General features: G+C 35.9%; 1 protein-coding gene across 6 annotated transcripts in view; it reads left to right on the top strand.

Annotated features, from left to right (window-relative positions):
- LOC126825463 (liprin-beta-1-like) overlaps positions 1–27672 on the top strand; it is a 254385-nt gene that overhangs the window by 154761 nt on the left and 71952 nt on the right. For all 6 annotated transcript variants that reach the window (XM_056101629.1, XM_056101628.1, XM_056101627.1 and 3 more), the window contains one exon: positions 20620–20751. In XM_056101629.1, coding sequence (XP_055957604.1) covers positions 20620–20751 — 132 coding nt within the window. The remainder of the gene's footprint in view (positions 1–20619; positions 20752–27672) is intronic.

Raw genomic sequence — 27672 nt, 5'->3', positions numbered from 1 at the left:
AAAACTTGTCAATTCATTTTCAAGAATCTTTGAAGATGATGAAATACCATTTCTTACCATATTTGATGTGAAACCAAGCAGTTTTTATGGACTACCCAAAGTCCACAAGAGCAAACAGATAGTGAAGCATGCGAAAAACAGAAGTGATTACATTACGATGAAAAGGCCAAAAGACCTGAAATTATGCCCCATTATTGCCGGGCCTTCCTGCGAAACCCATCATCTAAGTCACCTTTTAGATATACTGTTCATCCAGATAGTGTTGATTTTCTGAACCAGCTTCCGCCATCGATTACAAAAAATGCCAAGCTAGTTACTTAGGATGTCACAAATCTTTACTCAAATATTACTTTTGATTTAGGATTAACAGCTATCAAATTTTAGGTAGATAATTGCCCACAAAATCTCCATGAGCCTTTCACAAAAGATTTTATATTATGTAGTTTGAAGTTCTTGCTTGAAAATAACTGCTTCTATTTCTATGCAAAATTTTATAAATAGCTAGTTGGCACTGCTATGGGAACTAAATGCGGCCCATGTTACGCAACATTAGTTCTGGGCTATTTAGAATTTGAAATTGCGGATAAAGAATATAGTTTGAGGAACACTGGAAAAGATTCCTAGCTGATTGTTTTTTTATTTGGCTAAAAAAATCTAGATCAATTATCCATCTTCAAGGAAATTCTAAATAGCATTCACCCAAAAATACAACTTAAAGTAGCTAAGTCTCTAACTCAATATCATCCCAAGTCTTCGACATTGAAAGCACGAATTATATGGAGTGGAATTTCCCCCATAATTCTAACTCCTAACCTAGTAATGCTATACTAATATGCTTACTTCTATACATGTAAGTTCTTACAAACACATGTTAAATTGGCTATTTACACATGTAAAAATGCTAATTTATTTGCAATTAGAATTTGTATTTTGTTCTATTTCCATTATTACATTTAATTTATTGTAGTCTGTATAGTTTCGTTAACATTTTGACATTTCACAAATGTTACGCGGTAAAGCCGTCATAATTCTAAGCTCATTTTGGTAACTCATGGCGCTATTTATTGTATGGAGGCTGATTAGGGACATGTAAAATCTCGCCTTTTTCATAACCCGACAGATAAAAATCATAAAATATTTTATGTACAAAAGCAAAATATTGTAGATATTTTTAAGATATATAAATAGGCTTCCCTGTCGTGCATTTTCCAACATACTGCTATATCGATTGATTTGGCGTATTTTGTTTCTAAAAGAACAATAAAATATATAGAAAGAACTCATTACGTCATGCACGGGAGTGAATAAATAAATATATAGGTAATGATAAGTTTAGCGTATCTTTTCCCCTCAAATTTATGAAATATTTTTCGCACACAAGTAAAGTATTTTTGGGACACGATAACTTAGGTTCTAATTAAGTGAGAGTGAGGACACTTGGTGTATAGCTTTATTACATCAATACCTTGACTTAGTTCGATAATGGGGAGCCACGGTTGCTAGGTGGTTAAGACGCTGGCTCGCTAGCCTGGAGGTCGGGTGTTCGATCCCTGCATTGGCCGAGAAAGTTCATCTGGATTTTCCGACGTGGTTTCCCCTTGTCAGTGGTGCAGAACGGAGGGCCTGACAAGGACAGCTGTCTAGTCCTTTGGATGAGACGAAAAACTGAGGTCATGTGTATACATTGGAATGCACGTAAAAGATCCCTTGGCTGTTGGAATTTGATATAAGAGTAGGCGATAGTGCCGCTGCTCGGGCAAAATTTCCCTCATAGCACACTGTATGGCCTATGCCCGTCTTCATTAGACCAGTATAGGAGCAGAACAGTAGGACGTTAAACCCCATTTCATTTCATTTCATTTCTAGTTCGATAATGAACATTTTCTGCTGAGGTTAAGCAGAGCGATAAGCAGTTTGGTCGAGACTTTGGAACACAATAACTCTCCTTCTAATTGAGGTAGAATGTTCAAACTTGGTGTAGGAATTCATTAGGTGAATCCCTTGATGGAGTTCGATGATGAACATTGTCTGCTTACGGTAGGCAGAGATAAGCAATCTGATTGGTTGATGCTTTAGGGACACGATAACTTTGGTTATAATGAAGTGAGAGTGATGAAACTCGGAATATACAATCATTATATCATTACCTTGACAAAGTTCGATTGTGCAAATGTTTCTGCCTGGGTTAAGGAGCGATAAGCAATTTGATTGGTCAAGACTTTGGAACATATAAACTCCGCTTTTAATTGAGGTAGAATGTTTAAACCTGATGTAGATGTTCATTAGGTGAATGTCTTGACTGATTTCAATGATTAACATTTCAAGCTAAATTAAAGCTAACCAGGGCTAATCTATTTCATTGATCGATGCTTTGGGACAAAATAATCTTGATTCTATCTGATAGAGAGTGATGAAACTTAGTGTGTAGTTTAATTGCTTGATACTATTGAAAAAAAAAAAGTGCGATTAATTAATGTGTCATCTATTGATTTTGGGATTTCGGTGGGGGACATCAGCCTCACTTTTGGCTTGTTGATATTGTTTTAGCTTTCTATTGGATCAAGCCTCCAAATCATCGTGTGCCGCGGAGGCTCGACGAGTATGTCCCTGACTCGGTCTCAGGTTCGCTCCTGGTGTTGGAAGAAAAAGTCCCTCGGGTTTTCTGGCATGATTTCCCCTTTTCAGTGGTGCAAGACGGGGTTCCTGACAAGGAACACTGTCTAGTCCTTCTTATAGCGTGCACGTAAAAGAACCCTGGACGTTTGGATTTGAAATAAGGGTAGGCCTTAGCTCTGCTGTCCGTGCAAAGAAGCCTATTGAATTTCAGCAATTTCCGTTAATTACATCTAGAGTTATAGCCCTTGTTTCACTTTGTTGAATCTTGTGAACGCTCTTATGACAACAGTTATCATCCGATCTGTTTGAAATTTATATGCATCATTTAAATTAGTAAAACAAAGAAGCCTATTGAATTTCAGCAATTTCCATTAATTACATCTAGCGTTATGGCCCTTGTTTCACTTTGTTGAATCTTGTGAACGCTCTAATGACAACAGTTATCATCCGATCTGTTTGAAATTGATATGCATTATTTAAATTAGTGAAACGAAGAAGCCTATTGAATTTCAGCAATTTCCGTTTATTACGCCGTGAGTTATGGCCCTTGTTTCACGTTGTTGTACCTTGTAAATGCTGTAACGACAAAAGTTATCATCCAATCTGTATGAAATTCATATGCCTCATTTAAATTAGTGAAATGAAGAACCCTATTGAATGTAAGCAATTTCCGTCAATTACTTCTAGAGTTATGGCCCTTGTTTTACTTTGTTGAACCTTGTGAATGTTCGAACAACAAAAGTTCTCATCCGACCTGTATGAAATTTATATGCATTATTTATGGCCCTTGTTTAACTTTGTTGAATCTTGTGAACGCTTGAACGACAAAAGTTATCATGTAATCTGTATGAAATTCATATGCATCATTTAAATTAGTGAAATGAAGAAGCCTATTGAATGTCAGCAATTTCTGTCAATTACTTCTAGAGTTATGGCCCTTGTTTTACTTTGTTGAACCTTGTGAACGTTCGAACAACAAAAGTTCTCATCCGACCTGTATGAAATTTATATGCATTATTTGAATTAGTAAAACGAAAAAGCCTGTCTAATTTCAACAATTTCTGTAGATTACTTCCAGAGTTACGGCCCTTGTTTTAGTTTTTAGAACCTTGTGAACCCTCAAACGACGAAAATTATAATGTCATCTGTACGAAATTGTCTATTAAATTCCCCTAATTACCTCCAAAAGAATGTATGCGACAACCCTTGTCGACTGCTCGGACGATTTAGCTGCTGTTGGCGTATGTTTTGTTGCCTGCCAACCTATCTTTCTCATTAGCAAATCAAGTAGGGTCTGTTGTTATCAGAAAATGGATCATATTAAGTATCTGCATAAAAAGGGTCTAACACCGAAAGCCATACATGATGATATGGTTGAGACATTAGGAGATGATGCTCCTTCATATGCCACAATTAAAAGGTGGTCAGCTTAATTCAACCGTGGCCGAGACAGTATTGAAGACAAAAACTGTGTCAACACCTGAGATGGTACGAAAAATCCATGATCTGATAATGAACGATTCATAGCTGGGGTAGTTGGTATTAGCCAGGAAAGAGTTCATTCTATTATCACTGAAACTTTGGAAATGACAAAGGTTTCAGCACGATTAAGGATGTAACGAGTCAAAAAGAATTGAACCGGTTAACCGATGGGCAAAAAAACGACCGTGACCAGTCAACCGATTCACTTTTTAGTTGCGGAGTTATTAATTGCCGGTACTGTACAAAACAGGATTAATGTTTACTTTTCACACTGTTTAACATCATTTTAAATATAAACTAAGAGTTTATTTATTACAGCTTATTTTGTTTTTCATTCGAATTTCTCTGAAAGAAACATTGCGTCGTCTAACAGTCAAAAAAGTCATGATGTACAGATAATACAATGGTATGCTACCACGTGGTCGTCACTCGCCCAGGTATCACGTGCCGTTGTGTGACAGATCTGAAAATTGATTACATATTATTAGTGTTCAACCCATTATAAATATAGGAATATTCTAAGACCCCCACCTACCTCTATCTCAATGTGCAATGTTATAATGTAATCCAATAATAAAATATTTAGTTCAGCGTCTTTATTCGCACACACAGCATTACATTCATTTTCATATGCAGTCAACCTGTAGTCAAGATTACCCAGCCCAAATATACAACACAATAAGTCGCTCTTTTCTGGAGAGTCTTAGATCGCGGTCAAAACATTATTATAACTGTAGGCTTATAGTCCATGACCTAAACGCGTACAACTGGTGGAGAATCTTATAAAATGATTAATGGCGGACATGTGGGAAATATTGCCTGTACCCTAATTTATTAACTGTATAGACAAATCACACCAAATCGAAACTATGATTATACGGACAGAGATGTTATATATACCATGGTAGACTCGCTTGTCATGAATCTTTGAATATAAAAAAAATAATTCACCCGCGCACTTTCTACAAAAATCGTAGTTGAAAAAAACAAAAAACAAAGCGAACTATAGTAACCAAGATAAATTTATTTAAGTCATAACACGAAAACACCATATTTAAAAACGTTTTTCAAAATGATTAGTTATGGCCACCAGATTAAACTCAAAGCACATAAAAATAATTACAAATTATAGGCCTACATCATTTAACAGCTTAGCCTGTTAATAAATAATATGATCGCCTAGATTTTATGTTCACGTTTTGTTTGTATGCATGCGTGGTATTGGTCTCAATTTATTGGAACAGTCAAAATTTGTGATTTTTATTCAAAAATAACAACTTGTCCACATTCTCTGGTAACAAATTAGATCTGTGTTTAGTCACGGTTCTTCCTGCGGCACTAAACGTACGTTCACTAGGAATGGATGTTGCGGGAATTGATAAATACTTGTATGCCAGCGTAGCAATATTGGGGAAATTTGATTCATTCAAGCGCCACCACTCTAAAGGGTCAGAAATTCGCACTAAGGCATTTTTAAATTCTTTTAGTTCAGATGCTATATTGTCAACGCCACCAGAGGCAAGGCCTATATCGCCCGTCAAATAATCCAAAACTCGACTCTTTTTCACCACTGGTGCTAGATCATCATTCACTGTATTGTGTAATTGGGGGTCGGCGGTAGTACTATTGCCGGATTTATTTAGTTCAGTTAACAGAAGCTGAATTTTGTCCCAAATCAAAGTTTTCTGGTTTTCTGCTAAAAATCTCAGAGATTTGTACCGTGGATCCAGAGCTGTCGAGAGCTTTAGTGGTGAAATTAGGCCAACATCATTGGTAAGTCCATCTGCATTAATATCCAGTCGTTTGACAAGGCCATTTCTAATGACACTTTTTATACGCCCACATTTTCATGTTAGGGTGACCCACCATAAATAAATATCTCCATATATCTCGACAATTAACGCCACAATATTTATATATATGCCAAGCCTCAAATCAGTTTCACACAATTATAGTCACTAAATAAACGATCATGTTGTACTTAATAAGCTATGACCATTAATCATGTATAAATAATAGACTGAAAACTGGTTCCAAGAGTCGTCCATAACATCCAGACACTTTTGAGTAAAAGATAGGTTACGTGCCCTTGTTTTGAAATTAGTCTCGCTTAACCAGTCTATCGACCATTCTACGTCTGATTGACAGGTCGGGATAATCAAGACTACTTTTTTACGAAACGTAACAGAAAGCTAGAACAAGAAATTGAATTTAGAAATAAGCACGTTAGGTAGCTGAACAATCGTTTTAAGAAGCTTGTAAAAGTAAAATGAAACTACTGCTAGTATCATGTTCCTGCCTAACCCGAGTGATTCAGAGATATTATTTGTACTAAACCAAAAGATGCCACTCTTAACGGTACAGTTAATGATAAAGCGATTTAAAAAATGAAACGAACGTAATTTCTAAATCTGCTGTAATAACCAAGAAGCTTAATTTAACTGCTATTCAAAATCGTCAACAATAAATTTTTTATGGCTGTATTAGTTGATAGATTTGTAGAGAATTGCACGTGCCATGGCTATTTATAGTATCATACTGTCAGAAAGTTGGTCTCGGCACGGCGAATGTGCACGCTTCAGTGGTAGTCTTGAACTATCAGCGGTGGACTGTATTTCTGTGAGTACATGGGTCACCCTAATATTGTCGTCGCCCCTGTCCGTCCGTCCACAATTGTTTGTGAACAGTCTACAGGTCACAATACTTATCTGATTTCAATGAAACTTGAAATATAGGTTTATCACCCTAAGATCTCGGTTCCTTTCGATATTGGCATGTATCGGACCTACATGGATTATGGCCCCTGATTGTACGAAAAATCACGTTTTTAGCTTTTGAACACTGTAGAGGTCACAATTTTTATCCGATTTGGTTTAAACTTGAAATGTATGCTTATAAACCAAAGATCTTGGTTCCTTTCGATATTTGTGCATATCGGAACGTAACTTCCTGAATTATGGCCGCTGATTGTACGAAAAATCACGTTTTTAGCTTGTGGACCCAATCTCCGATTTAAAAAACGTATTATTATATCACCGTTACACCCTAAGGACGACTGAGTTCGAATTTCGTGAAAATCAGCCCAAAACTGACAGACAAAATGGCCGCTGTCGTTCTCAAATAACGTAAAAATATGGTATATCAAGGTTGTGGACTCTATAGAGGTCACAATTTTTATTCGATTTTGTTGAAACTTGAAATGTAAGTTTATAACCCAAAGATCTTGGTTCTTTTCGATATTCGCGCATATCGGACCGTAACTTCTTGAATTATGGCCCCTGATTGTACGAAAAATCATGTTTTTAGCTTGTGGACCCTATAGAGGTCATAATTTTTATCCGATTTAAAAAATTGTATTATTATATAACCGTTACACCCTAAGGACGGCTGAGTTCGAATTTCGTGAAAATCAGCCCATAACTGACAGATAAAATGGACACCCATCGTTCTCAAATAGCGTAAAAATATGGTATATCAACAATTTTAATCCTATTTTGATGAAACTTGAAATGTAAGTTTATAACCCAAAGATCTCAGTTCCTTTCGATATTCGCGCATATCTGAACATAACTTCCTGAATTATGGTCCCTGATTGTACGAAAAATTGCGTTTTTAGCTTGTGGACCCTATAGAGGTCATAATTTTTAGCCGATTTAAAAAAACGTATTATTATATCACCGTTACACCCCACGGACTACTGAGTTCGAATTTCGCTCTAACATCATAAATGTCAAATTCCAGTGCGTGGCAACGTCCTGAATTAGTTTAAGGGGATGATCACCTTGGGCCTAAAGTAACGCCTCTGTGGCTAAAACGGACTGGTTAAAATGGCTAACTAGTTTCCAGGCCACCCCTATGACCTTAGCAATAGCCTGCAGCTTTAACCCATCCGTAATTGCCAACTGCAAAGTGTGGGCGAAACATCCAAATTCTTATGTTTACCACACTTGACCCCATCGAAGCAATGAAACGACGAAAAGATTATACCATTTGGCCACGTGCGAGAGGGACGAAAGATACTTTGTTTACGGCATAATTTTTCTACTATGTTTTCGAGCAGTGAATACAGCCGTTTAATTACCGGGAAAGTTTTTTTTATTAACGTGTAATATGAACAAGAGAGTGTGGGTTAATGCTGGTTTACTACTAGTCGATATACACTGACATTTTTATATATAGTAATGACCAAAAGAAAGTATACACACTAAAGATATGACTAAATTTTGTTTGAATCAACAAAATGTGATAAAACTATACTGAATATGTCTCGTGCGTCCAAACTCAATATTTGTAAGCAAATAAAAGGCAAAACAAATGGACATCGTACCCAAATACCGCATACAATGGAAAAACGACTTTGTTTGAAGCAGGACGAAATGAACAGTGTATACTTTCTTTTGGACATTAGTATAGAACAAATAACGGTCAAGGTAATATCGAACCGATCAGCTTGCCGAACCAAACCGTAACCGGTTAACCAAGTAACCGTTTACATCCTTAAGCACGATGGGTGCCAAAGCTTTTGACGCCTGATCAAAAGCGTTCAAGACACATCATGTCAGAAGAGAATCTAGCCTTATTTGAAACCAATCCTGACTGCTTCCTAAAACAAATTGTTACTATGGATGAAACTTGGGTCCACCACTTTCAGCCAGAAACAAAAGAGCTGTCAAAACAGTGGAAACATGTGACGTCGCCGACCCCAAAGAAGTGTATTACAATGAAGGGGGACTATGTTGAAAAATAAATGCATTTGATTCGAATTTCTTGTTTCTTTCTGTGTTAGACTCGCTACTTATCAATCACCCCCCGTAAAGTTAATATCCGATTGACTTTAAATTTATATACAGTGTTTAAGGCCATGAGACGAAGAAGCCTATTGATTTTCAGTGATTTCAGATAATATCCGATTGACTTTAAATTTATACACAATGTTTAAGGTCATGAGACGAAGAAGCCTATTGATTTTCAGCGATTTCAGATAATTACTGCCAGAGTTATGGAGCTTGATCACTTCAAAAAATCTTGTGGACGCTCTAGAGGCCAAAGTTAATATCCTATTGCCTTTAAATTTATACACCGTAGAAGCCTATTTATTTTCAGCGATTTATGATAATTACTGCCAAAGTTATGGCCCTTGATCACTTTGAAAAATCTTGTTGACGCTCTAGAGACTAAAGTCAATATCCGATTGACTTTAAATTTATACACAGTGTTTAAGGTCATAAAACGTAGAAGCTATTGATTTTCAGCGATTTACGATAATTACTGCCGGAGTTATGGCCCTTCATCACTTTGAAAAATCTTGTGGACGCTCTAGAGGCTAAAGTTAATATCCGATTGACTTTAAATTTATATACAGTGTTTAAGGCCATAAGACGAAGAAGCCTATTGATTTTCACCGATTTACTATAATTACTGCCGGAGTTATGGCCCTTGATCACTTTGAAAAATCTTGTGGACGCTCTAGAGGCTAAAGTTAATATCCGATTGACTTTAAATTTATACAGTGTTTAAGGTCATAAAACATAGAAGCCTATTGATTTTCAGCGATTTACGATAATTACTGCCAAAGTTATGGCCCTTGATCACTTTGAAAAATATTGCGACGGTCTATAGGCTAAAGTTAATATCAGATTGACTTTAAATTTATACACAGTGTTTAAGGTCATCAGACGAAGAACCCTATTGAATTTCAACGATTTCCGATAATTACTGCCAAAGTTATCATCCGATTGACTTCAGATTGATACACAGAGTTTAAGATCTTGAGACGAACAAGTATTTTGATTTTAAATGAATTTTTATGACTTGAACAGCAAAATCCATGATATTAAAAGTTTCATATACTAAACGTTAGCATGGGGCAGAACTTTATAAAAACCAAATTCAAATGGTTTTCTGATAATTATGAGTTGTTACTCTTAATCAGATTTTAGTGTATTATTGATGTTTCATTACTGAAAAAAGTAAAAATATGCGACAACACTTGTTCACTGCCTGGACGATTTAGCTGCTGTGGGCGTATGTTTCGTTGCCTGGCAACCTATCTTATTTCCTTTCGTTAAGACTATACCTGTCTTAACATTGAACCTATACACAGCTTTTTATATACCCTCCAAGCTTATATAGAAACAATCATGGCTTTATCAATCAACTTTTTGACATAGGTGGTACCGTATGTTTCTAAATAACACAGGTACCCCATATTAACTTTTTTTCGTGAATTCATTTCTGTTCTTAATTCAAACAAAACCGCATTTTATTTAATTATACTCCCACATTGAAATGTGGTCGTATATTGCATCGCCCCCGTCCGTCTATCCATCCGTCCGCAATTTCTTGTGAACACTCTATAGACTACATTTATCATCTGATTGTTTTGAAATTGATATATGTTGTTTGCATTAGTGAGATGAAGAAGCCTGTTTAATTTCAATAACTTTTATTAATTTCTTCTGTAGTTATGGCCCTTGTTTCACTTTGTTGCACCTTGTGAATGCTCTAGGAGCCAAGGTGGCTGTGTGGTTAAGACGCTGGCTCGCTAGCCTGGAGGTCGTGTGTTCGATCCCTGCATTGGCCGAGAAAGTTCATCCCGATTTTCCGACGTGGTTTCCCCTTGTCAGTGATGCAGGACGGAGGGCCTGACAAGGACAGTTGTCTAGTCCTTCGGATGAGACGAAAAACCGAGGTCCCGTGTATACATTGGAATGCACGTAAAAGATCCCTTGGCAGTTGGAATTCGATATAAGAGTAGGCAATAGTGCCGCTGCCCGGGCAAAATTTCCCTCATAGCACACTACATGGCGTATGCCCGTCTTCATTAGCCCAGGTTAGGAGCAAAAAAGTAGGACGTTAAACCCCATTTCATTTCATTTCATTTCATTTCATTTTGTGAATGCTCTAACGACAAAAGTTATCAACAGATCTGTATGAAATTTATATGCATCATTTAAATTAGTAAAACAAAGAAACCTATAATTTCCGTTAATTATATCTAGTGTTATGGCCCTTGTTTCACTTTGTTGCACCCTGTGAATGCTCTAACGACAAAAGTTATCAACCGATCGGTATGAAATTTATATGCTTCATTTAAATTAGTAAAACAAAGAATCCTAATGAATTTCAGCAATTTCTGTTAATTACGCCGTGAGTTATGGCCCTTGCTTCACTTTATTGTACATTGTGAATGCTCTAATGACTACAGTTATCATCCAATCTTTTTAAAATTTCTATGTATGGTTTAGATTAGTAAAACAAACAAGCCTATTGAGTTTCAGCAAATTTCCGTTAATTACACCGTGAGTTATGGCCCTTGTTTCACTTTGTTGTACCTTGTGAATGCTCTAATGACAACAGTTATCATCCAATCTGTTTAAAATTTCTATGTATGGTTTAAATTAGTAAAGCAAACAAGCCTATTGAGTTTCAGCAAATTTCTGTTCATTATGCCGTGAGTTATGGCCCTTGTTTCACTTTGTTGCACCTTGTGAACATTCTAACAACAAAAGTTATCAAACGATCTGTTTAAAATGTCTATGTATGGTTTAAATTAGTAAAGCAAACAAGCCTATTGAGTTTCAGCAAATTTCTGTTCATTATGCCATGAGTTATGGCCCTTGTTTCACTTTGTTGCACCTTGTGAACGCTCTAACAACAAAAGTTATCAAACGATCTGTTTGAAATTTTTATGTATGGTTTAAATTAGTAAAACAAACAAGCCTATTGAGTTTCAGCAAATTTCTGTTAATTACATTTAGAGTTATGGCCCTTGTTTCACTTTGTTGAATCTTGTGAATGCTCTAACGACAAAAGTTATCACCCAATCTGTATGAAATTCATATGCCTCATTTAAATTAGTGAAATGAAGAAGCCTATTGAATGTAAGCAATTTCCGTCTATTACTTCTAGAGTTATGGCCCTTGTTTTACTTTGTTGAACCTTGTGAATGTTCGAACGACAAAAGTTATCATCCAATCTGTATGGAATTTATATGCATTATTTGAATTAGTGTTATGGCCCTTATTTTAGTTTTTAGAACGTTTGAAGATTGAATATTTCACCGTTACACCCTAATGATGGCCGAGTTCGAATTTTGTGAAAATCAGACCAGAACTGCCGGACAAAATGGCCACCTCTTGTATGCAAATAGTGTAAATATATTTTATATGACGGTTGTACGTGGTCACAATTTTGATTCAATTTTGATGAAACTTGAAATATATCTTTATAACCTAAAGATCTTGGTTCCTGTTGATATTGGCGCATATCGGATCGTAACTTCCTGAATTATGGCCCTAGGTTGCACAAAAAATCGCTTTTTGGTTTAGCTTGTTCTCAATCCATCTCTTGCAAAATGTGGGCATATCCTGCCTGACAGCTGCTGGTCCTTTAACCCCAAAACCTAAACTCTACTTGCGATTTACACAGGTTTATATCTTAACCGTCCTTAAACACAAATACAGGTACATTACATTCATGTACAAAAACACGTCTTCAATCATCCTATGATGATAGTTGTAGTTATACTGCACAAAATCTCCATTTTCAAACTTCCTTTCCTACATACACTGGAGACATCATTAATTCTTTATTTTGTTCCCTATTCCATTTCCTTATTATTCCTTAGTTAATAAAATATTTTTGCAACCTACCCCTTAGACCCACATTAAATACCTAGCTATTATATTACATTGTTTATAAACCTTTCCATCAAAACTTGATAATTAACATATTTTATTCCCTATACAGTTGAATTTAAACACATATGTTATTTAATTTTAATCTTATATTAAGAATGCGTTTGCGAGAGAACCATGCAGGGACAGGCACATGGTGGGTGACCAATTTTCACCATCTTTTTTATGTATGATGGGTAACCCTCCAAACCCCACTGCCACAATTTTAGATTAGTCAAACCCTTTTTTAGAGGGTTGAAAAAAAATTGAAATTTTAAGACCAAAAAAAGCCAAAATATCATCATTTTCAGGCCACTTTTCAAATATTTCGTACAACTAAACTACGGCGAGTAGATTAATGAAACTTTATAGCGTAGCAGATATGGTTAGTGAGTATACATTCTGAGTATACAATCTACAATTCTTATCCGATTTTGACGAAACTTGAAATACAGGTTTATCTCCAAAAGATCTCAGCTGCTTTCGATATTGGCATGTATCGGATTGAAACTTCCTGAATTATGGCCCCTGAGTTCGAATTTCGTGAAAATCAGCCCAAAACTGACAGCAGGGCTGGCCACGAATAAATTGATGGCAAGCAGATGACTGCTCACGCAAATTTAGGTTTGGACGAGCAAGGCGAGCAATAAAAATTGCTCACGCAAAATGTTTTGTAACATTGTTTCAATTTAAAATCATAAGAAAATTGCTATTCCTGGCACAAAGTTTGCAGTAAACATGTGTGACCATCGCTTTCTGTTTTTGACAGTCATACGTACTCTTCTTTATTAAAACCAATTTCCGTATGGATTTCTTCACCCCACGAAATAAATGTGGATAGGGCAATCAGGTTGCCTTTGGCCATTATTACGCTTAGATTGAAAATTATACGACTGCACAATGGAATAAAAACCGAAGTTCTGATAAAATAGGAAATACCGGTAAATATTAGTTTGAAACGTGTTCATTTAGCGTGAATGCCTAATGCCGGATGTAAACATTCTTTACTTTAGACTCGATTATCACGCGTTCGTTACTGGTGTTCGTAGGAAAATCAGTCATAACGTTCAGGTCTAAAGTGTATTTTTAGTAACAAGAGTGCTGAGTAACTTTTTAGCCAATCAAATTTAAGGAGGAAATGCCGCGTGCAGCTGGGTGAATCTCAGTTTGACAGACAAATTTATGAAGTTATTGACATTGTTGGTTTAGTTTCGGCAATAAACTTGTCAATATTTTGATTATTTTTACAGGGTTTTCTTAAAATTTTGCGCAAGCAACGAACCGCTCGCGTAAATGTAGATTTTCGCGAGCACAGCGCGAGCGCGAGCAACTGCTCGCGTCTCGTGGCAAGCCCTGGACAGACAAAATGGTTGCCCTCCGTTCTCAAATAGCGTAAAAATATGGTATATCAAGGTTGTGGACCCCATGGAGGTCACAATTTTAATCTGATTTTGTTGAAACTTGAAATGTAAGTTTATAACCCAAAGATCTTGGTTCCCTTAGATATTCGCGCATATTGGACCATAACTTCCTGAATTATGGCCGTTGATTGTACGATTGTAAAATCGCGTTTTTAGCTTGTGAACCCCTTGGTTCCTTTCAATATTTGCTCATATCGAATTGTAATTTCCTGAATTATGGCCCTTGATTATAGGACAAATCACTTTCTTTTTAGCTTGTTCTCTATCCATCTCTCGAAAATGTGGGCGTATCCTGTCTGGCAGCCGCTGGTTGTACAAAAATAACGATTTTCAACAAAAATGACGAAAAATAAGCCGCTTTATTTACACACTGAAAAGTGTAAAATGGCACTTGAAACCAAATTAACGTGGTTTCCAGTTCCATTAAGAGCAAGCCACTTGAAATGTAAGTTTATACTCCAAAGATCTCGGTTCCTTTCGATATTCGCGCATATCGGACCGTAACTTCCTGAATTATGCCCCCTGATTGTACGAAAAATCACGTTTTTAGCTTGTGGACCCTATAGAAGTCATAATTTTTATCCGATTTAAAAAATCGTATTATATCACCCTAAGGACGACTGAGATAGAATTTCGTGAAAATCGGCCCAAAACTGACAGATTAAATGGCCCCCCTTCGTTCTCAAATAGCGTCAAAATATGGTACATCAAGGTTGTGGACCCTATGGAGGTCACAATTTTTATCCGATTTTGTTGAAACTTGAAATGTAAGTTTATAACCCAAAGATCTTGGTTCCCTTAGATATTCGCGCATATTAGACCGTAACTTCCTGAATTATGGCCCCTGATTGTACGATTGTAAAATCGCGTTTTTAGCTTGTGAACCCTATAGAGCGCATAATTTTTATCTGATTTTAAAAACCATATTATTATATCACCGTTACACCCTAAAGACGGCCGAGTTCGAATTTCGTGAAAATCGGCCCAAAACTGACAGATAAAATGGCCGCCCTTCGCTCTCAAATAGCGTTAAAATATGGTATATCAAGGTTGTGGACCCTATAGAGGTCACAATTTTTATATGCCCACATTTTCATGTGGTCGTATATTGTCGTCCCTTTTCATCCGTCCGTCCGTCCACAATTGTTTGTGGACACTCTACAGGTCACAATTCTTATCCTATTTTGACGAAACTTGAAATATAGGTTTATCTCCAAAAGATCTCGGCTGCTTTCGATATTGGCATGTATCGGATGGAAACTTCATGGATTATGGCCCCTGTTTGTACGAAAAATCACGTTTTTAGCTTGTGGACCCTATAGAGGTCATAATTTTTATCCGATTTAAAAAACTGTATTATTATATCACCTTTACACCCTAAGGACGATTGAGATGAATTTCGTGGAAATCGGCCCAAAGTTGACAGACAAAATGGACGCTGTTCGTTCTCAAATAGCGTAAAAATACGGTATATTAAGGTTGTGGACCCTATAGAGGTCACAATGTTTATCCAATTTTGTTGAAACTTGAAATGTAAATTTATAACCCAAAATCTTGGTTCCTTTCAATATTCGCGCATATCGGACCGTAACTTCCTGAATTATGGCCCCTGATTGTACGAAAAATCGTGTTTTTAGCTTGTGGACCCTAAAGAGGTCATAATTTTTATCAGGTTTAAAAAAACGTATTATTATGTCACCGTTGCACCCTAAGGACAGCTGAGTTTGAATTTTGTGAAAATCTGCACAAAATTGACGGACAAAATGGCCGCCGTTCGTTCTCAAATAGCATAAAAATAGGGTATATCAAGGTTGTGGACCTTATAGAGGTCACAATTTTAATCCAATTTTGTTGAAACTTGAAATCTAAGTTTATAACCCAAAGATCTTGGTTCCTTTCGTTATCCGCGCACATCGTACCGTAACTTCCTGAATTATGGCCCCTGATTGTACGAAAAATCGCGTTTTTGGCTTGTGGACCCTATAGAGGTCATAATTTTTATCCGATTTAAAAAATCGTATTATTATCTCACCATTACACCCTAAGGATGGCTGAAAAAAAAAATGGTATATCAAGGTTGTGGACCCTATAGAGGTCACAATTTTTATCCGATTTTGTTGAAACTTGAAATGTAAGTTTATAACACAAAGATCTCAGTTCCTTTCGATATTCGCGCATATGGAATTGTAATTTCCTGAATTATGGCCCTTGATAGTAGGAAAAATCACTTTCTTGTTAGCTTGTTCTCTATCCATCTCTCGAAAATGTGGGTGTATCCTACCTGGCAGCCGCTGGTTATCCGATTTTTTTGAAACTTGAAATGTAAGTTTATAACCCAAAGATCTCGGTTCCTTTCGATATTCGCGCATATCTGACCGTAACTTCCTGAATTATGGCCTCTGATTGTACGAAAAATCGCGTTTTTAGCTTGTGGACCCTATAGAGGTCATAATTTTTATCTGATTTATAAAAACGTATTTTTATATCACCGTTACACCATAAAGACGGCTGAGTGTGAATTTCGTGAAAATCGGCCCAAAACTGACAGACAAAATGGCCGCTGTTCGTTCTTAAATTGCGTAAAAATATGGTATATCAAGGTTGTGGATCCTATAGAGGTCACAAGGTTGTGGACCCTATAGAGGTCACAGTTTTTATCCGATTTTGTTGAAACTTTAAATGTAAGTTTATAACACAAAGATCTCGTTCCTTTTGATATTTGCGCATATCGAATTGTAATTTCCTGAATTATGGCCCTTGATTGTAGGAAAAATCACTTTCTTTTTAGCTTGTTCTCTATCCATCTCTCGAAAATGTGGCCGTATCCTGCCTGGCAGCCGCTGGTTATACGATTTTGTTGAAACTTGAAATGTAAGTTTATAACCCAAAGATCTTGGTTCCTTTCGTTATTTGCGCATAGCGGATCATAACTTCCTGAATTATGGCCCTTGATTGTCGGAAAAATCACTTTCGTTTTAGCTTGTTCTCTATCCATCTCTCAAAAATGTGGACGTATCCTGCCTGGCAGCCCCTGGTAGCATTGTTTTGTTTATGTTAACATAACGTTATGTCATGATTCACGAATTTATTACGCCCAATTGACCAGTGCATAGTAGAATATTGCAGAAAAACTAATAGCGTGACAAACGAGGCTATCAACATGGCTACAATGTAAACAATACTGTTTGGAGACGAACAATACTTTCACCGTTTTTAATACCTTAAATCACTGTCCAAAGTTATAGGGAAGACCCCAGATTAAACGAAAGAATTTACTTAGGAGTGATTTGATTGAATGGGAAGAATAGACACACTACCACAAAAACGTAAGTATCAGACGTCAATCCAGCAATGGCCAGAGCGGCATTTTTCTGGCTATTGCTTCAGGAATATGCTATAATAGTTTCTTTCGGATAACTGGCTACTAAACCGCATTTTATTTGTACAAAAGATGGGAAAATGAACAGCTGATTTCATCCGCCATCTTGGTTGCTGGAGTACAAATCTAACTTCGGCCTGACAAATAATAATAATAATATTAATATGTACATTTATATAGCGCACGTACTCCATGTACAGAAGCATGTCCACTGCGCATACAATTAAATTAATTTAATTAATCTTGATAAGTCTTGATGTAAAACAAGAAAGGGTTTGAGATGATTTAATGATCTCTGGAAGATTGTTACACAGTTTAGGCGCATTCACTGAGCACGATCCGTATGCAAATGATATTAATTTTCACCTTGAGCAACAAAACTGATGAATGTGTGTTCGGCCGGAGGTTACTCGAGGGAACTTGTATGTGCATAAAGTTAGATAAGTATATTTGAGCTAAGCCATTCACACACTGATACGTCAAAGACAGACTTTTGAAGATGATTGGCAGCCAATAGATTGATTTCAGAGCGTGTTTTGATGATCTGGTAAGAATTTGAGGTGCGGTATTTTGAACAAGTTGATTTTTTTTAATATTGGCACTAGATGTTTCTACTAACAAGCTGTTACAGTAGTCAATCCTTGGGAATACCAAAGAATATATAAGTGGAGCAACTGCTTCTTGGCTAATAAAGTGTTTATATGGCCAATGTTCCTGGACCAAAGATAACAGTTTCGACAAATTTCACTAATGTGACTGCCCATGCTCAAATTGGACCCCAAGAGGACACCTAACTTCTTCAGTGTCTCATGGTACAAATATTGCATCTCGTACAACCACATCATTTGAACTTGTCTTTTTCAGATGTGTATTTTGACCACATAAAATACATTCTGATTAACTTAATTCAATTAAATTTAATTTCATCATATTTCTTGTCATCCTATCATGTGTACACAATTTGATGTCAGATATAATTAGGGAATGAAACAGTTTTTGAAAGGGAATAACTTGCGATCAGCTGTGTATCATTTGCATAAGAATGTAATCCTAGAAACCATGATTATCGATTAGTTGTCCCAAATTCTTAGTATACATTACAGAAAGGACTGGTCCAAGGACTGATCCTTGTGGAACTCCCGAATCATCTGTACCGGCCCTACACAGTATTGCTGGAAGGTAGTTGCATGGGGCATTATCAGGCCTAATAATCCATTCAATGAATGATTTTATTGTAAAAATGATGTAAAAAATGAAGTCATTTTCTTCAAGTTCGACCATCAAATTTAATATGAAAGAAATCCGTGCCAGTCATTTTGTCAAAACCAAATATTAGTATTAGTAGTCCTCAACTTCCATTATTAATAGAATTGTCCTCAGCCCCGCAGTGGGTGAGATATAGCATCATGAAATTTATATGTTTTAGATAGCAAAAACTACGTCTCAAAATAAATTCCTCATAGCTTCAAATGGTTTCGGAAAAATTTAATAGTCATATATATTGAAGTAGTAGATATGATCATTCGTAAAAAATAATTTATAAACAAGAAAAAAAAGACAATTTATGGGAAATATTTGAATTTAGGGATTTTTTTTTTAAAAAAAAAATGACGTTTTTTTTAAACTCTAAAATGGCCATAGCTGGTTCCCCGTAACTACAAGGTTGGTGATCCTAATATTTAATGTGGGGTATACGGGGTACCCAATGACCAAATCTGCAAAGTTTGGTCAAAATCGCCTGACACAGCTTGTGCCGTTTTTTTTTTTTAAAACTTTACATGATTCTCTCGCGAACTCATTCTTAATTGGTCTGGTTAAACAAATTTACATGTTGAATTTTCAGGAAAAATGTGTTTACCCATTTGCTGTAGATTTCCACCCACTCTGTCCACCAGATAAATTTCTTTTGATTGCTGTTTTTTTCCAAGTTTCTTTTATCACTTTACAGTCGATTCTGCATGACGGCTCGAAAACAAAATATGTAGCACTAATGCAGTGCGATGAGTCCCTGGCTAGATGTGGAAAGGCACTCTATTAAAACTCCTCACATACTCTCTTCTCTGCTACATATTTTCACCAAAAGGAGATGTATATGACACTATCCTGTGTCACGGTACCAAAAAGAGATGTATATGACACTATGGGGACAGATGTGACTTTAATCAGAAACTTCCAGAAAACGGCATGTGACACTAAGGGTAACTTTGACTTCGCGTTGTGCATATGATCAATTAACTCTGGAACACTTTGTTGGTTATAACTAGGTTTATACATCGAATACAACATCCATAATACAAAGGTTATATACAGGAAAGTACACACACAGCTATGACATTAAATACCGGTATAAGCTAAATATAAGTTTTCTATCCCCTAACTTGTGTTTTGAGGTGGTGGGATCATCCTTCTGAGAATACGAGATGATGTCATCACCCTAGCCTCTAAGCTGAGGAGGCTATGGGAACGTCCTTCTGAGATTACGAGATGATATCCTCACCCTAGGCTCTTAACCGAGGAGGCTGAAAATATGATGTTCCACTGGGAGCACCGAATGATGTCTAAAAGAAACTTAAACCCTGCACGTTCTTTATAAAGAGGTTACGTGCATGAGTCATGTATTGAACCCCGAGAAAGTGGACCAGGTTCTCCTTTATCTGATTGGTCAGCTACAGAAGCTACCCTGAATTTCAACACAGTGTACTTTTATGGGCACCCAGGAGGGCAGCTATCCACGTTTCTAATGCATGGGGTTGCCATATTTGGATTATCAGACTGCGATGTTGTTGCCCGATTTTTATCTACCAGACATTAGCTTAGTTCTCGTTGTCACTGGTACTAGCTAAAAACTTCAATACATTAACCTGAGCATCTTTTATAGAGAATTTAAATAACCTCATAGTATATAGGCCCTATAGTATTACACATCAACAAAAACTGGCACCTGATCGTATCCTCTCAGTTGCTGCCAGTTGCCGGCAACTACTTGTCTCCAATTGTTTCCAGTCGCAAGGGCCGATGGACATTACAATTGAATATATTTCAGATTAAAAAGAAGCAGTTCACAGGATTTTGATGGGGATAAAAATCGTCAAGATGAATTTAAACGTGGTGGTGTTAGGGCAACTGCTACAGCTAGACTTGGTGGATGGTCTCAACAACTTAAAACTAACATCAAGTATGATTTTCTGTTTCTTTATATACAAACATTCTCAAATTTCTGAAGTAGTGGTTATGAGCATTATGTGTTCATTAACCATTGCTGTATTTGATCTATTAAGTTTAAAATAAACCTTATATCGATTAAAGCCATTATAAGGTGGAAACTGCATGCTTTCTGTTAACATTGGATTATTTGAGGTGGCAGGTAATTTATGATTATCAGAGGGTAATTCTCGATCAGTTTTAAAAGGGACTACATGCTATTTTACCAGAATATGATTGTTAGTTGAAATTCATTTGAGATTTGTAAAGAAAATATATCCTTCGGTTGTGATTTACCAGTCCTGGGTGGGATGTATATAATGTGTTATTTATCAATATGGAAATCACTATTTTATGGATATTGTTAAGGTAAAGATAATAGTGTTTTTCCAGATTGCCTTCCATAGGGTATGGTTTGTATGTCACAGCGTACAATATAAATACATTTATATTTTCATAAAATTTCATCATTTCTCATAAAATTATCATAAAATGGAAAATATCATAAAAAAAATATAAAATTTTGCTACTTCTCATAAAATGAAGACGAAATTGAACATATTAACACAAGGTAAAATTTTTATGAATACACGTATTTTATGATAACGTATCGGCTACCAGATTGTTCTTTCCGGCAATATGACAATTTGTTTGTGGACACTCTACCGGTCACAATTTTTATCCGATTTTAACGAAACTTGAAATATAGGTCTATCTCCCAAAGATCTCAGTTCCTTTCGATATGGGCATGTATCGGACCATAACTTCATTGATTATGGCCCCTGATTGTATGAAAAATCATGTTTTTAGCTTCGGAACACTCTAGAGGTCACAATTTTGATCTGATTTTGGTAAAACTTGAAATGCATATTTATAACCCACAGATCTTGGTTCCTTTCGATATTCACGCATATCGAATCGTAACCTCCTGAATAATGGCCCCTGATTGTACGAAAAATCGTGTTTTCAGCTTTTGGTCCCTCTAGAGGTCACAATTTTTATCCGATTTTAAAAACCGTTTTAGTATATCACCATTACACCCTAATGATGGTTGAGTTTGTGAAAATCGGCTAAAGTTAATATCTGATTGACTTTAAATTTATACACAGTGTTTAGGGTCATGAGACGAAGAAGCCTATTGGCCCTTGATCACTTCAAAAAAATTTTGTGGACGTTCTAGAGGCTAAAGTAAATATCGAATTGACTTTAATTTTATACACAGTGTTTAAGGTCATGAGACGAAGAAATCTATTCATTTTCAGCAATTTTTGATAATTACTAAACAGCTAAATCCATGATATTAAACATTCCGTATACTAAACAGCTAAATCCATGATATTAAACATTTCATATACTAAACGTTAGCATGGTTCAGAACTTTATAAAAACAAACAAATTCTAATGATAATACTTAATGAGTTGTTACTCTTGATCAGATTTTAGTGTATTATAAAAGTTCCATTACTGATAAAAGTAAAAAAAAAATGCGACAACTCTTGTTGACTGCCCGGATGATTTAGCTGCTGTGGGCGTATGTTTCGTTGCCTGGCAACCTATCTTTCTATCATCTGAAACACACTGGAGAGTGTAGGCTCCACTCCAGTCTGTCGTCAATTCGTGATAACGTATCGGCTACCAGATTGTTCTTTCCGGCAATATGACGGGCAAAGAGGCAACAGTTCTTCATAATAGCCAACTCCCAAATTGCGGTCGCAATTGTATTCAAACTCTGGTAACGAGTGCCCATATGGTTTATGCACGCAAGAGTAGTAATGTTGTCTCTTCTGATCACTAAAGTTTTGTCCTTGATCTGGTTCTTGAAGCAAATGAGCGTCATATATACGGCCAACAGTTCTCGAAAAATTCGAACTTTGTCTTTTCACTTCGCTTTGGCCAGAAACCATGGATTACTTGATTGTTGTAGATCGCACGGTACCCGGTCTGAGACGCGTCGGTATTTCTCCATCTACTATCCGAGGAAGAATGGAAATACCGTCCCATAACTGAACACTTTCTAACCACCAATTTAGATCAGCAACGGCTTCCTGACTCCAATTTAAAACACTGTTCCAATCTGATCGAGTTGACAAAAAATTATAAACTCCCCGTAGTTTAAGTTTTCCTGGAAATACAACTCTGCTTAAGAAAACGCACTTGCCGGCAATACAGGCTATAGATCTAGCTGTTATACAGTCTTTATTCAGGGCTCTAGTTATGTCCCTTTGAAGGTCTCTAATACGTTTATGTGAAACTTTAAGCGAGGGGCAAGATTTTTCCTCGTTAATAGTAAAGTCCAGTCGTTTTAAGACACCAAGTAAAAGTGTAGCATCTTCCCTAATATTGTCCGAACATAACAAAAAATCGTCAACCCAAGTAGTTAGACGAAGACCTAGTGCACAAAGATAAGTAACCACAACTCGAATAATCTTATGGAATTAGTAAGGAAATATGCTACAACCAAAAAACAGAACATTAAACACGAAAAATTGTTTATGCCAAGAAAATCCAAAATATTTTCTAAACTCCGGCTTTACGGGCACATGGAAAAATACATCCTTCAAATCAACAGTTACAAAGTTATCAAGTTCAACAATCTGTTGTAATACTGAAATGTCTTCATACTTTACTTTCGGAACATAAATATATTTATTTAACTCATGGGCATTTAAAATAAGTCTAAATTTATTTTTACCTTTTTTCGGAACCACCAAAATTGGATTAACACATACAGGTTGAGAATCAGATTTAGAAATAAAACCACGTGATAAAAATGATTTAATTTCAGCATTCACAAAATCATGCTCAGACTTGTTTAATTTTTTATTTGGTAAACAAAATTTGTTTGGAGCAATATTGTCAACAAAAGGTATTAGTACTCCATTTGAAACCCAGTCTAAAATTAATGGCTGAAAGGTTATTTCTTCCCAATGTGCAACCGAAAACCCCCAGGCCATCAGTGCAAGTAAACTGTTCAATATAACATACATACATAAATACACCTAATACTATAAAATTTAACAATGTAATACAAATAATGCACAAAGTATACAAAGATAATACAAAATATACACTGCAGGCTAATCAGCCTCTCCACTGTTATTTGAATGGTTATTAATAAATCTAGGTGAATTATCAAATCGTCCTCTTCCAAAGGCTGGTGAATTTTGTCTATAATCTCTGACATTATTTCGTGATTGAAATCGATTTAAAGGTCTTCCACGAAATCCTGAATGTTGATATCTTTCATATCATGACGAATAAGAGCTTGATACGACTTGAAGATATGGTACACACTTTTGATAAAGTGTCAATGGCATCTTCTGATAGTGCACTAGTGTTTTTCTGCAAAGCCCGAATTAATTTCGAAGTTTCACCATCAAAGTGAGATTTAACAAATAAAGTTGAATATTCTTCTTGTAGATATGACAAACCAGCTTTCTGAATATCTAGCAAATCATGCAATACCGCATTGGTCACATTTTCCTGCTTATTTACAGCATACAACACTTTTACCGTTGTTTCAAGATATCCTACACACTTTTGAATAATATTTAATACAGGAAATTCAGCTCGCTTTATACCCATACGTTCTACATTAAATGTACCTTTTGGAATTTGCACATGTTGAACCGACTTTTTTATTTCCGCATAGGAAGACTGGAGATCGCTTGAATCTGCTGTTAAACCAGCCGAATTAGAGTCAATTTCTGATTCGAGGGGTTTGACTGTATTGTTTACAACTTGGCTGCTCTCGGCATGCGCACTGTGACTATCAATCAAAGTTTCCCAGTTTAAAAAATGCCTTAGTGACAAAAGTAGATTAAAAGTTTTGCCTTAGTGTACATAAAAACTGCCATAGTGAAGAAGGAATTATTGTGGCATTCGTTCCAATTTCACGAATTTTGACCCCTGATAGTTCTCCCATTTTAAAAATGAACTAAAAATGACATATTTTGGTGTTACCCCAGATGTTATCTTTCATTTTCAGAGACCTTGTTCCATAATATTTTCAAATGTTTGGCCGCCATATTGGATTTTATAAAAAAAAAACTTCAATTTGATATTAAGCCACGATTTTGATGCCGATTTTCGAAAACTTTTTTTGTTTTTAACTTACTCCAAATGGCAACAATTCTTAGGGAGCTGATTTTTTAATTTTGATTTCATTTACTTCCGGTTTCACTTTTCGACTATTGACCTATTATCTTTTGATCTAGCTGTTCATTTACCCTTGACCTTTGCATATATGATGACCCTGACCTCTACTAACAACTAATATCAAAAAGTTTAGTCTTGGATTATAACTTCCGGTTTTATTAAGAGTTCAAAATGACAGCTTTTTCCACTTTAATAGGTATTGGATGTTACTATATACTCATTAGTTCAAGGTGTAACTTTATTGTTGACGTGACCTGACATGACCTGACATCAGACCCGACAACCCCTCAGAGCTGAAATGCAGTAGGGTAGTGTAAAAAATGCAGTAGAAACCATGATTTGGCAGTAGATTTCCAAAAACGCGTAAATTCGCACTTACAAGGGTAATTAATTTAGAAATGATACACTGAACTGCAGGCCCAACAATACAAAAATTGCATTAAATGGGTAATAGATAAAATATACACAAGCAATGGTAACCATATCTAAAATTATTTATGTAATTAAACCAAAATTGAATATGTAGCCTACAAAAAGAAATAATTAGTAACGTAAAAAAAAAATAATTAAAATTACCAGTCCAGTGTACTGGCAGCCAGTAGGCCTACCACTTACACTTTTCTTTTGTTTTAACTTAGCATGATTTTAAAATATATTTGTGACGTGTGTTTCCCATTCCGAGAGTTTTTGTCAATATGTTTCATGTAAGATTATACATATGGTATTTCTACATTAGGAATAGAGGGGGGGGGCGTAAAAAATGAGTTTTGTAAACGGGTAAATATTGGTATCGATTTTATCATGCCCTCCATGGTGATTATCCTATCAATGTACGGGATTTTTCCCCCCCGTGATTCCGTAAATCTGCTTTTACATTTATTCGAGAGAGTCACTCTGAGGGTGTTCCATGTTAGTCAGAATCATCGAGACGTATTCCCATCTTGTTGTGTTGCATTCGAAGTATTGTATTAGATGCCGTACGTACGTACGATTTCAAACAAAAATGTCAGCCATTGCTGCCGTAAATTGGTCGCTATTTGTTTAGTTTATCGCTACGCATTTTAAGAGTATTTGGAACACATGCCAATAATTATATCCGCTTCATTTACTCTAAAATAGGTTGAAAAGAATTTGAGAACAAATCTCTTAGCTAAATTACACCTTACAATATCCCAAATCGATGTTGATAACCGAAAGTCTCGTTCTTTATTGTTTACATGCAAAGAGTTGCTTCCCTTAGTTCCATAGTTTTGGCGAGAAAATTAAAAAACTCTTTGTTTGAAAATGCAGTAGAAATCTATTACCGCGCAGTAGAGCGGTACATGAGGCCTTTTCGCGGCACTTTACCGTGTGATGCGGTAGAGTTGACAGGTCTGCCTGACATACTGAAATACATTGGATAAAACAAAAAAATTTTTATATTGTATTCAATTAAACATACATTATGCAAGAGCAAAATCTGATTATTGCAAGTCTTAATTTAGGCTTCAGATGTTATAGAAATTATAAATTAGATCTTTATTTAAACAACAAGCCCAAAATCAACTCTGTAGACTCACGGATGGCTCGGCTACAGCTCAGATTTAAATAGGATTTCACTTATCAATTAATTCAAATATGGCGCATCCTGATGAAAATACGTCAGTTAGATCGAGGCTAAATGATAGAGTGTACTTAAAGAGGCGGCTGTAGAGCGTTTCCGCATGAAATTGAAAACTTTACTTGATAATCGAGATATGTAGGTGGAGCTAACGCCTGTCAATCAAACGATCAGCCACGGTGAAGGCACATTTCACTACCATTTCTAGTCAAATATTACAACGATGATAACTATGTTCAGAATAAAGTAATTTGACTGAAATTTTCAAAATATTCTTCTTTGATCATCTACTTTTGAACTGTTATAGCAAGAATGGCCAATTCTCTGTAAAAATCTCCCATAATGTATCTTTAATTATTGTATATCAACTTATCTGAATATCAAATGCATCAAATTGATCCCATCAAACCATCTGTAATTGGTTTGTGTTACCTGTTTCTATTGATTGGAAGTTTCTCACATGGAAATGTGGTCAGCAATTTCTGTTTATTATATCTTAGAGTTATAGCCCTTGTTTTACTTTTGATGAAGGTCTTCAATGCTTGAATGACAAAAGTTATCATCTTATATAGGCCTACATGTATGAAATTTATATATACCATTTAAATTAATAAAACGAAGAAGGCTGTTTAATTTCAGCAACTTCCGTTAATTATTTCTAGAGTTATAGCCATTGTTTCACTTTGATGAATCTTGTAAACGCTTGATTGACAAGTCATCATCCGATATGTATGAAATTTATATTTATTGAATTTCAGCAACTATCGTTAATTAGGGTTTCACACTGCGTAGCTTGTGTGAAACACTATTGTTTTTGTTAAAATTGTTATTATTATTCAAATTCCATTTTGATTAGATCTCAGCAACTGCTTGTCGCATCGTTTAGATTTCTTCGGTTTTACTGGGAAAGTGTGTGTGTCTTAGAGGATAAAGCTATTTTGAACGTTCTGCAACAATGCGAATTGTCCGAAATCACTGAAGCTATCGTTTTGAAAAAGATTGCAGTAATTTTAAAAATAATCGTTGGATTTTAACTTTCGGTACATTTTGGCATAGCCGGAGACAGGGCGCATAGCTACACTACTTTTGATTTTTGATTTTCAGCAAATCTTCGCAGATATTAGGCGGCAAATTAGA

This window comes from Patella vulgata, chromosome 6 (genome assembly GCF_932274485.2).
Source record: "Patella vulgata chromosome 6, xgPatVulg1.2, whole genome shotgun sequence".
Taxonomy (NCBI): Eukaryota; Metazoa; Mollusca; class Gastropoda; family Patellidae; genus Patella; species Patella vulgata.
The sequence above is the reverse complement of the archived record's forward strand: the minus strand, read 5'-3'. Positions and strand labels throughout refer to the sequence as shown.